This window comes from Lepisma saccharinum, chromosome 8 (genome assembly GCF_977018435.1).
Source record: "Lepisma saccharinum chromosome 8, izLepSacc3.1, whole genome shotgun sequence".
NCBI classification, from domain to species: domain Eukaryota; kingdom Metazoa; phylum Arthropoda; class Insecta; order Zygentoma; family Lepismatidae; genus Lepisma; species Lepisma saccharinum.
The window spans coordinates 42,367,271-42,379,947 of NC_139236.1; the positions used below are offsets into that span (position 1 = coordinate 42,367,271).

Consider the following 12,677-nt stretch of genomic DNA (forward strand, 5'->3'; position numbering starts at 1 on the left):
CACATCGGTCTCAAAGCGAATCTTTTTCTCGTTTCGAGTTAAAAACTAGTGGCAAACAGAGCCGGATTTACCTCTTTGCCGTCCCTAGGCCAAACAAGCTCTGCCGCCCCCATACCGTTTATCAAGACTGAAAAAAAATCATTATTTTCTGTATTACTATTTTTACTATTGCAATATTAATTAAATGATAGTTACATACAAAAATGTAACAAAGCGATATGACATAAATTATATAAATTACATTTTAGCATTTACCTTGTTTTTCAGAGAAGACTTATTTTTACTTTATTTAAGTAATAGGTACATACCATCATACATTGGATGCATGAGGAACATCTGTAGAATCGACAGAACACATACTGGGCTCATCAACAGCACTTTCCTAACTTTTTCCTGATTACATTTCTGTATAAGAAAAAAACTGATTTTCGGAACCTTCTTCAGGAATGCTTCCTGCTTTTCATCTTTCTCCGCTTTTCTCTTTTTGTATTGTGACCCACTAAGTTTTACTCTTTGATCACCCATAATGAGCGTAATGACGTTTTAAACTTACCCCAACAAATGCACGTCGGACACTGACACATGCGAGACGCGACACACCACCTACTTCTTGAATAATATTCTCGAGCAACTAACAGTAGAATAGTACATTGCGAAACCCCTTTAATAATGCTTGCGCCGACAGTTTAATTCTCAACAATTCAACGCGAATCACATGCTCTTGATATGCGGCCAATGCCGGCAGTAACAAGGAAGGGCGTTCCTGGAACGCAGCCATGCCAGTGTTGTCTTTCAAAAGCAAGCGGCAGACTCCACGTTCTTGCCGCAATCGCCGACCCGGAACAGCACAATACTGTACATTCGAAACACCAACGTCGGTAATTAAAACAACAAATTAGTAAACTAGTTCCGAGCCCTGCTAGCTTATCTCTCTTAAGAAATATTCTTCGTTAACTTATATTTACAATACAACTACATTAAGTCATTCCATTCGTGTGTCCGGAGAAAGAAAGAAGCAATCTGAGAATTAGGTAGGTTATTCCTTATAAATTTAAAACAAACAATCGTGCCGCCCCTACCAAAGTGCCGCTCTAGGCCCGGGCCCATGAGGCCTATTGGGAAATCCGGGCCTGGTGGCAAAATTTGTTTCAAATCAACTTTATGATTAATTACGGGTAATCGGGACTATACATACAGTTTGAAGTGGCAGCATTTTCCAGTTGGACTTGGACTAGTTCTGTGATACTTGCTCGTCTGCTAGTTTTCGCCTCACACGACACTCGTTACCGTCCTTGTTGGGGATCCGACAGCGCCACTGCGTAATGTCTCTCCATCGGAAATCGAATCCATGACCCCTAGATTACAAGACGACGACGTTACCACTGCGCCATCGAGGAGGCCCTCGTTTCGAATTTCGAAATGGAAACGATAGAAGACAAGGAGCATGCCCCCTGAAAAATTAATATTCATCTACAATTATTAAAAATGAAAAATAAAACAAGATACTCATATTAAATCAGCAATTTCTACCATTCATCAAAACTATACTCTATCTCCAGAATCTGTGGAGCAATGCCGCGCATAGCGGCAGAGAAGGGGAAAAATCGACTGGGTAGAGCGAAGCAGTACACGCTGCTGCGAAAGCTGGTAACTGCATTCGCTTTCCTCCCTCCACACAACCCCGTTTCCTCTCACGTGTTCATTGGTGGAGCCGTCTCGCGTCACTACTTGCGCAGAGACTTTTTTTCGTCCGCGTGCTCCAGAGATAACCGAGACAAAGTATAATAAAATAGTAATAATTTAAAATAGCAACTTTGCGACAGTTTAAGGAAATGTACAAAGATACGCCAATAGAATAAAATGGAAAGCACATCACAATAATTTCCATGAGTAATATTTCAGAACGAGATTGTTTGTGTGAAGTCTACTACGGTATATGTACCTAGGTATATGAATTTCACACATACAGTTTCATTTCAGTCACAGTGATTTACGTTAATTCTATTAGAAAAGCGTGCAGGGACATGATCATTTCAAACTCAAGGAGTGTTTTTTGAGGAGGCAATAGCTACCATTAAGAGAGAAAAATATGCCTTGTTTGCCTCCCTGGTAAAAATTACTTTGCTTGCCCCACCCTGGTAATATCCTGCGGAGGTCTATGTATTAATAGTGTTGCCCACGAGACGAATTTTTGAAATTTTGAAATTTGAATTTAAAATTTTGGGTGCGTCAGCACTAAGGCTATCTTGCACCCGTCACATTATACGGGGTCCAGCCCCTTACCGATACAAGGAACAACTCTAACGTTGCATAACTAAAATCATAAAATATTCTGACTTTCGTTAAAAGCTGAGGCTGTAAAGGAGCACTCAGCACAAATAAGGACAAAACACAGGACAACACAAACAAAATTATATTGACAATGGGGCCAGTCGTCAGAGCCTCGTTAGTCTGCAGTCCAGGGTGTACTACGTGGAAGCGAGGTTGACAATTGGGTGCACTACGTGGAAGGAGCACCCCTTACACCCCGCCCACGAGACGAGACGCGACAGGACAGGCTTTTTAAAATTCGAGACGAGACGAGACACGAGACAGGACGACACAGCCCCTGAAAAGTCTCGTCTCGTCTCGAAAGACTCGAAAAAATATAAACAAAATAACTAATCAATTGCAAATATTTATTTATTCGGAATAAAGCATTTTCTTTGGAAACCCAAACCGCTTCTATTACATGAATAAAGATCTGTAAGATTCCCCCCTCGAAAAATCCTAAGTCGTCCACGTTGTCCGTAACGTATTTGCCCAGATTTTAGCCTCGTGTCCCAGCTATCTTAACTTGCAAAATCCCTGTATCTTTCTATTGAAATTTCCTCAGAATACCTTAAATCTGGAAACTATCTGCAACCCCAAGCGCTCTCTTCCATTCATCCTTGCGCAAAACGATCCGGAGGTAGTCACTGCCTTTTTTTACTACGGCCCTGTTCCAGCCATACTGGCGACAATCGTCATAAAATTTCTCGCCCAAACAGACCCTTCTTTCATTTGCGACCCTGTTCTCAAAATCCATATCAGCCTCGAGTGCTGGTTGCGAACTCCAAAGATTTCGCACTAAAAACCTAGGTAAAGGTATAGTTCCAAGTGCATATAACACAGTGCCATGAAGGCAGTGACGTGCGGTGATGTCGAGTGCTCCTTTACAGCCTCAGCTTTTAACGAAAGTCAGAATATTTTATGATTTTAGTTATGCAACGTTAGAGTTGTTCCTTGTATCGGTAAGGGGCTGGACCCCGTATAATGTGACGGGTGCAATCAGTGGCGTGCCCAAGAGAGGTTGGTGTGGATCATAATCCCCCTCCTTCCTTTAGGGCCCAGTATTCCTAAAAATAGAACGTCAAAGAAAGGAAAGGATTGCAAAATGAGGAAGGACTACTGAAAAGAAGCACGTATTAATCCCACCCACTTTCGAAAATCCAAAACATGTTGAATTGACTATTAAGCCACAGATCACGGGTTCGAATCCCGACCTGGGCATGGGTGTTATTTGTGTTTGTCCCTTCATCAATTTTATTGCATCACTAAAAGTGGAGGGAAAGCGAAGTTAAACAAACCAAATCAAACAATCAATCAATGATTTGATTTGATTTATGCTACTTAGCGTCGCTGACACATTTGGTTAATCGCGACGATGATACAATACAATTAAAGAAGAGACAAATCCAAATAACACCCATCCCGAGGTCGGGGTTCGAACCTGGAACTCCTTGTGTCATAGCGTGCAGTGATAACCACTCCTCCGCGGTTGGTTGATTTGGTGTTTAAGTCCACTTTATGTACATAAAAGCTAATCGGGACTGGACCTACAGTTTAAAGTGGGATCCGAACCACTATGTGCCTCCATCGGGTATCGATCCGGGGCCACTTGCACTCCCCCACGGAGGTCGGCCGACAACAAAGATGAGTGGAAAGCTCTAACTATTCGGATACGTGGGTATCGATAAAGCAAACTGCGTATTTACTCAGTGGTACGTAAATTTCAATTGGATTTTTGAAACACCATATTTGTATATGATTAACGTTTTTCCAAAAAAATTGCATTGCTTGATTTCCCTAATTTCTCCATCTCACGATCTCGTTACTGAAGGATCCGGGCTAAAGCCCTCGCCTGTGCATGAGTGTTCCTTTGTAACAACTTTTCATCCGTTTAATTTAATCAATGTTCATCGTCATGGCAGAAGTTAGGTAAAGTGATGGAAAAGCAACGCTAAAGAAAGGAAAATGAAAATACAAGTAATTTTCTCGCAGTGCATCTGCAGGGCACTGTGAAATCAGGAGTCCAGAGTTCTCTGTTTATGATTGTCCCTCGTGACGTCTATAAGCTCATTAACTACTTATCGCGATTAAATCTATACAGCTAGAAAAAGTGATGGAAGGTGGCAAAAATTAAATATATTAGAGGGGATGAACAGGTAACAAAACACGTAGGAACAAGAATGCGCGCTCGTCACGGGTTCGAATCCCGGCCTGAATTGTCCTTTGTGAGGTCCCTTCATCAATTTCATTATATCATCACTCATCCTCATTTTCGCGATAACCAAATGTGACAGAAAGGTGAAGTAAAATAAGCCAAACCAACAACAACAATTAAAAAGCGCTTTTTTCTTGCCCAAATTAATACATCCGTATTTATGACTGTTTAGCTTACCCATTTTTTATTGGAGGCCAAATTATTAGTATATTTAAATAAAACACTACTAAAACGGGAGCGAGAGAGAGCATGAGCATATATTTGTTATTCCATCATTATATATTCCATATTTGAAAAAAAGAGAAAAGAAACCATAACATTTTTGTCTGCACATAATACAAGTAAAACTACATCCCATATTATACATACATATTGTACAACGTATAAAAGGTTGTGTAAATACAGAGAACATAAGTATTGCAGAAAATTTTCCCCTGAGTTCTATAGAGGATTTACAAAGGAATCGAAGGGAAACCAATCCCCTATCTGTCCTATAGGAGATAGACTATAGGACCTGAAACCACGGGTTTTCAACCATTGAAGCGGGGGCCGAGGGGGCAAGGGAAGTACAGGCAGAAATCTTCCCTTTCGCTTCGGGCGGTTGTCTATACCTGGAACTGGTAAGGCGGAAGAAGAGCCAGCTAGGGTATCCAGCCTTGCCAGCTGATCTCATCGAGGGACGAGAAGCGCGTGGAAAGAAGTGTTGAATATGAACTGAGGCTTCAAGACAATAAATATTGTGATTTGAAAATAATTAGAGACGTGAGATTAATTGATCTATCTCTACTAGACTAGCTACTCCTCAGTGCACGTCACTGCATGAAGGCACATTTACGGGATGTGGGGGAAAGGTCATTTTGGAGGCAAAGTGATCAACATCACACTCCGGCCTCTTTTGCCCTCCAGAATTGCCCCCATGCACCCATTGATATGAGGCTCTTGAGCCCCGAAACTGCCTTATGCGAGGACAATGCGGAATAATTCCGACCTTTATTCACCCACTCCGAGAATAGAACCCGGGTCTCCCGTCTGGCAGTCAGACGCCATACCGACTACACCACCGCGGCTCCTAGCGTCGTCGCCTTGTAATCAAGGGGTCCCGGGTTCGATTCCCGGTGGAGCCACATAGTGGTTCGGATCCCACTTTAAACTGTAGGTCCAGTCCCGATTAGCCTTACTGTGCATAAAGTGGACTTAAAACAACCAATCAAGTCATAACCACCGCGGCTCTAAAAACCTAGTAAAAAGCTAATGTAATTATATACTCTGCTTTGATTTAACGAACATAAAATTGCCTGAAGTCATAGGAGTAATAAGCGACATGCGACAGCAACAAGTTTCGCTTGGAAATGAATGGCAGCGACTAGACCGGCAAGCGGCACGTGTTGCATTGTCGCTTGCGTGTCGTTCGGACTGGGCCGTTTTTTAATAGCGTGCATTGTGTCGCTTCTGTCTGTTGGTAGTGAATTCACAGTGAAAGCTTGCTTATAGACTAAGGGAGATTTCACATCGAAGAGACACGCGACCCGTAACACGTGTCGTTTCAGGATTTCACCAATCGAACGCAGGTTTGTGCGGCCTGCCATGCTCCTACGCTGTGAATCGTTGCTGTTGATTGGCTCGTTCCAAAGCAACATGAGTCGCTTGTTGCTCCGGTCTAAAATCGCCCTAAGGGAGCGTGTCGCTTGTTGCTTTGGTGCGAAAAATCTGTGTCGCTTGTCGCCTGTCGCTTCAACCTGAAAGCTATCTTGTGGAAATTTCACACCGAAGCAACAACGACACGTATAATTCACACCCAAGCGACAAGCGACACAATCCCCTTCAGTCTGAAGGAAAACATTCACCCTGCATCCGTGAACAACGGACCGAAGCGACAAGAGACACGGGCAGCTTTTCGTGTGTCTTCTGTTCGAAAGGTTGCATTGAGTACTGAAAGTTCGCTTCCAAGCGACTCGTGTCGCTTGTCGCCTGTAACTTTGGTGTGAAGAAATCTTCCTCACAGGAAACTCTTCGAACCGAAGCTGCACATCTCGCTTGTTCGCTTGCTTTTTGTTCTGCTTAGGCCGTTTTCTGGATACCTTGTATTTTCGCGAGGGTTGTTATCCGCGCGTGCGCGATTCATGCTTTTTTATATAAACTGAAGTGTCCCTGTCGTTCGTTGCTTCAGTGTAATACTTCCGTGTCGCTTGTCACATTGAACAAGCCACAGGAGAGAAGCGGCAAGCAACATGTGTCGCTTGGATACGAACCCTCAGTAAAAGTAACCTTTCGAACCGAAGTACCACGTGTCTCTTGTCGCTTGCGTGTCGCTCAAATTGGGTAGTTTTTTTAATATCGAGCGTAGAATTTCCTCGATCTGTTGTTACTGCCCGTGCGGTTAAGACTTTTATCATAGACGAAACGGAAGGGGATCCTGTCGCTTGTCACTTCAGTGTAAACCCCCGTGTGGCTTGTCGCCTGTCGCGTGTCCCTTCTGTCTGAAAGCTCCCTGCGTGTACGATGGATAAAGAGTGGATGGGAGCTAGAAAAGCAAGGCAGATTCTATACATTATTTAGCTATTGATAATCAACAAACTTTATTTGATATAGTCATGTTCTTATGATTAAGGAATCATATTTATTCTCACTATAACTACAGTGAGCAAAGTGATTACAGGTTTAACACATTTTCGAGAATAATATTTTGTGATGTTTCGCAGTTATAACTTTTGTTGGCATAATATCCTGCCTGCATTATTTTTACGAGACGAGACGAGACAGAACCCTTCGAGACGAGACACGAAACGGGACAAACGAATATTTTCGAGACGAGACAGCATTTCCACGAGACGAGACGAGACAGACCAAAGTCTAGTCTCGTCTCGTCTCGTGGGCAACACTATATGTATAGTAATATATACAATCAGTCATCCAACAAAGATACACAGCACATAGGTCATTATCATCAAGGTAAACAACTCTTCTCAACATTTTGACTCCTCGTACAGCGCTACAGAGTCTTCGAGAAACGGAATTTTATCCTGAACGTGTATGCAATCACGCATCACAGGCTCACAATTGCATTAATCGGCCAAATCGAATATCTGAAATATAGGCGTGTCACGAGCCCTATTTCAGAGTTTCATTAATTAGAGAGCCACCGGATTTTAATATATAGTAGCTATCGAGACAAGACGAGCAGACTCTCGCATCGTCTCGTGTGCGAGGAGGACTACCTTGCTCTCGTCCCGAGAATGCCAGTCCCGTTTACGGTCCGATTTACGAACACCTGTGTCTCGAAATACAGGTATATAAAACACTGGTTTAAAACCAAGTAGCTAGAAATGAAATATCCCTGGCGTAATTCTACAGTGCGAAATTTGTATTCAAATGTTGATCGACGTGGCTAGCTTGTAATGGGCACATCAATAATGCCACAGACATTTGGAGGATAGCATCCGCCCACGTTCCCCCGTTTCGAGCACCCGGCCGTGCCCTGGAAACTGTCACTGACAAAGACCTGTCGTGCTATGTTGCTAATTGATATTATCTTGATACTATCAGTATGTAAAACGAATATCTGCACTTTCCCTCTAATCTAATATTAATATTTATGCAACGGGACCGACTGGACACACCGGTGTATTTCCGTTCGACTGTGGGGATACCTACCTCTTGTTATCTTCCATAGGTTCGTGACATATATAATTTTAAATACCGCAAGAACATACAGGAAGGATGAACAGGGGTGCCCATCCACCCCAAATCATGTGGTAATCCACATGAAGTATTTAATTACGATTGCGTGTCTACTAAAAGTAACGTCTTTTTAAGCTTTATTGAACACGATACTTGATCTGCCCTTCTTCCTTAAACAGAGGTTTCCATCCCCCAGCTAGACCGTGGATGCATTACCCCTCAAAATATTTTGGGTGAATACGTAATATTTATTTTTATTTGAATACAATAGCCTGTCAAACTGTCCATATTTTTTAATGGTTCGAATTTTCGAAATAACGGAAAGCTAGCAATCTCAAGTGTTATAATTATATAAATATGTATTTAAACAGTGTTTGTGGTTGGAGGACAAGATTCTAATAGTCCACAATTTGGGTATTTAACACAAAGTCTTACACAACTTAAGATCGAGAATTACAGAACCCAAGCTAGAAATTCCAACAGTGGCGGCTGGCCAAGTGCAACAAGTGCAGATGTTTTCACCTAATTTTCAAATTAATATTGACATTTTTCATTTGCTTGTTAAATTAAACTATTTCCCAGCAGAACGCACACGATAATACTCAAATAATACGCCGCTCGGCTCTACGCACTTGAAGAGTTCGTCGTAGCATAAACAAACCAAGAGCAGACGCCGCCAGGTTGCGGAAGACTTTAGCCTGTTGTCATGGCAACGGTGACGTCACCTAGCGTTAGAATTGAACGGGTGTCGCCATCTAGGTGCAGCAGTTCTCTCGTCGACAGAAAACATTGCATCCAGTAGTTGTGGCAAAATCGTTGGGTTCTCGCGAGATCTTGTTCCGCGTGTGTGTTTCGCGTTTCCTATCGTGTGTTGTGTTCATGTGTTGAGCTGTGGTTTGTACAATGAACCCAGTAAATAATTTAGTGTGTAATTTGTTGCAGACACCATTTTCCAGATGGACGGATGAAGATAAAAAATACGTTTTAAATTGTGGGGGCCCACTGACACTTACTATTTGTTTTGCATTGCCTATGAATGTACTTCTTCACCTGTTATTTTAGGCACGAGCCGATTCCAATATAATAAGGTGCCTCCTTCAAAGAACTCACCCCCTCTTCTTGGGGTAACTACAATTTTATTTAGCAATCCATAGCAATAATTACATGGATTTCATCTTCAGTGCAAATTTCACTTGCCAAAGCAAAATTAGCCTGCAACAATAAGTTAGAAATGCGAATTTGACACTATTTATTTTCCTGTTTTATCGAGTGAAGTACGCAGTTAGTACAACTATTGCAGCATAGCCTACAGGGAATCAATAATACAATAATATTGCTAATAGAACCATATCATCAAAATGACTCACCTGTTTTAAATGAAGCAGTATACCGACATTATTTTAAGAAATTATATTATTAATAAATATCGAGAATATTGTTTGTCTTGTAATGCAGGGACAGTATAATTCTTTACAATCGTCTCCTGAAAATGCCAGACACGCATTTTTGTAGCGAGCAAGCAAGTTTTTATATCCATTTCTTTGCAGGCTTGCAAAAATATTAATTTAATGGCACGTCAATACTTTCATAGGATTCCTCGATATTTACTATTTTCCAGCTACTCTTTTCCCATGTTCGGCGCCGAAACGTGCGCATACCCCTCAAATTTAATATTCAATCCTTCAACAAAAATTTTGGATTTACTGTTTATGTTGAAGAATACCTAGATTACCCCTTCCAAAAGAAAAAATATCCGTCCACAAACCAAATTTTCCGCTACAATATCAGACGTAATATCATAGTAATATTAATACACAAGAGTTTGATATCCCCTCCCAAATTTAATGCTCAGCCCCCCTAACTAAAATTCGGATATTGCCGCCCCTCCCCCAACGTTTAATCTATGGTATGATAATACCCCCTGTGGGCACCCCTGAGGATGAATATTTTAAATCATCAAATCACATCAGTTCACTTGGTTCTGTCGTACTGCTAACTTCGAGGCAAATCTAAATTGTTCCTGGCAACACTTACAACGAACTCTGATTCGATTCTCAATCGAATGTTCATATTTCGAGTTATCTGAATCGATTGTTTCCGTAATAGATGTTCCTTGCACTAGTTGGTTTGACAATTCAAGAATATTTTCATATGCATTTTTAATACAAAATCACAGAAGGAACAGAAATATGTGTGCAGCAGGAACACAACTTGACGCTTTGGTTGCCTTAACTAAAGTAAGTTGTAAAATGTAAACGAACTTGTAAAGCGTGCATTTATTTTTTAATTGTAAGGAAAATGATTTGCGATCATTTTTCTCATTTTTTTTGGTGATGGGGGTAAATTTTGTTTTTTGCCTACCTGCGACGTTAAAGTTGAACAGTTGTCTTCTTTTTTTTTTTGGTAGTGGGGTTAAGTTTTATTTGTTGCCTACTTACGACATTAAAGTTGAACGGTTGTAACTTGTTGCCATTGGTAACAGTTCGTTATATTGAAGAGACATTTCTTCATTTTTACAGAAGAAACTACTTACGGAAATGAGTTTCTGTAGCATTTTGAAAGTTCGTGGAGGTATTTCCTCACCGTAGAATGCTGCACAACAAGAAATAAGTACTTTTAATATAATAAACTTGCATGTTGTGCAAAGGGTAACAGTAGTATAAGCCGGAGACACGTTAAACTAGTTTATTTTAAAATAAAAATCATTGCTACTTACCTCATATGCATGCCGGAACATTTTTCAAGCTGGGGATCACTTTTTTTTCCATGAAAAAGCGTTATTTTTAACATTATAATAATTTATTGGTCGTTGCTAATTCGGCGGCAAATCTTGACTCACGTTGTCTGTCGTCAGCTGATGTGCAGTGTTTCCAAATTTATGAACTGATAAATGCCGCACAAACTATTCACAAAAGGTTTTTAAGCGAAAATTGAGGCTAGACTCTACTTTACGTCCTTATCTGCATGGTGATTGCTTCTTTGCTTTCGCAGTGGGGCACCCGGCATCTCTTCGGGTAAGTATCTTTTTCTTTTTACACTTTCTGTTCACGATAGCCCCACTATCCATTCACGGGGTCGAGGTATGCCTACGAGGTTAGGTTAGGTTAGGTTCCATTAGCACTTATTTCACCCCTAAATATGTGCTTCATCATCTAAAAAATTCCTCAGTACGTTCAATTACGCATATCTGGACATCGGTTTTTCTCGATTCACTCCTTCAGGAAAATTTTCCTCACTTTGGGATTTACGTTGTTGAATTCCTTATAAAATAAGCTTTCCAACGATATATGACACTTATTCCTTAGGAAAAGAACGTAAACTAGAGTCTTACCTTAAATTGGAAAAAACAAAAACATGCTCACACGTCATCTTGTAAAACTACCGCGTGGTTGCTACACTGACAGGGGGTTACATAATCGAACGCACGGAACATTTGATTCACGTAGTCGACGGTAATGGCGGCACTAGCTATCGTACAACGGAGATGCATGAATGATGAAAAATACCTTACTTACAGGCCAAATAAGTTGCACGATTCGAAAAAACAATTTCCCCGGCTTCAGAAAGTCCTCAAGAACGCAATTCCGTAAGTACTTTCTCGTCTTTTCTCCTGTAAATTTTAAGAAATCCGTCTCCGGCTTATACTATCGTTACCGTGCAAAGCAACAACATTATGCCGTTGTTTCCATTATATGTACCTGCAGATGGTGCGAGCGTCGAAAGTCACACGGTTTCGCCAGTGTTTCCAAACATGCCTTTTTTTTACGAGATTTTTTTTTTAAACTATGCTTACCTAACTTAACCTTGGTCCGTGGGGCTATCGTGAATGTCTTTCGGGGCTATCCGTCAATAGTTCGTGGGGCTATCTATCAATGATTCGTGGGGTTATTGTGAATGGTTTATGGGGCTATCCGTCAATGATTCGTGGGGCTATTGTGAATGTTTTTTGGGGCTATTTGTCAATGGTTTGTGATGACATAATGAACACGAAAGTAGGTATTTTTCGGTTAAGAAGGTTTTAACACTGCATATCCACTCCCAATTCAACAAAACACAAGCACGACGCCCGATGATCCACAGCTGTGTGCGCCATATTGTATGTTCCGCATCGGAAGAAAGGAACCAAAAGAATTACGGTATAATTTAACAATACAGGGAATTTATCCAATTTGTTTGAAATTTGGGATACTTACTAATTTGGGCCTCGTAATCACGAATCTGTTGTAAAAAAACAGGGGTCACGCCTGGAAATTTGAAAAAAAAAAGCCGATTGATGAATTTTTTTTGGTAGTAATCTGATATTCCCCGGACAGATTTCTTCATTTTTACAGAAGAAACTACTTACGGTAATAAGTTCCTGTAGCATTGTGTAACATCTGGAAGGTGTTTTGTGTGATGTAACGGATTTCTTCAAATTTAAAAGTTTGGGGCTCATTTGGGGGCAGGTGACTCTCGCCAATTTCTAACAATTTGT

General features: G+C 41.1%; 1 protein-coding gene across 2 annotated transcripts in view; it reads left to right on the top strand.

Annotated features, from left to right (window-relative positions):
• Window positions 1-10,290: 10,290 nt before the first annotated feature.
• Window positions 10,291-12,677, top strand: part of LOC145990963 (COMM domain-containing protein 9-like) — a 13,385-nt gene continuing 10,998 nt past the window's right edge. For both annotated transcript variants that reach the window (XM_083126548.1, XM_083126547.1), the window contains exon 1: window positions 10,291-10,440. In XM_083126548.1, coding sequence (XP_082982674.1) covers window positions 10,393-10,440 — 48 coding nt within the window. In that variant the 5' untranslated portion in view covers window positions 10,291-10,392. The remainder of the gene's footprint in view (window positions 10,441-12,677) is intronic.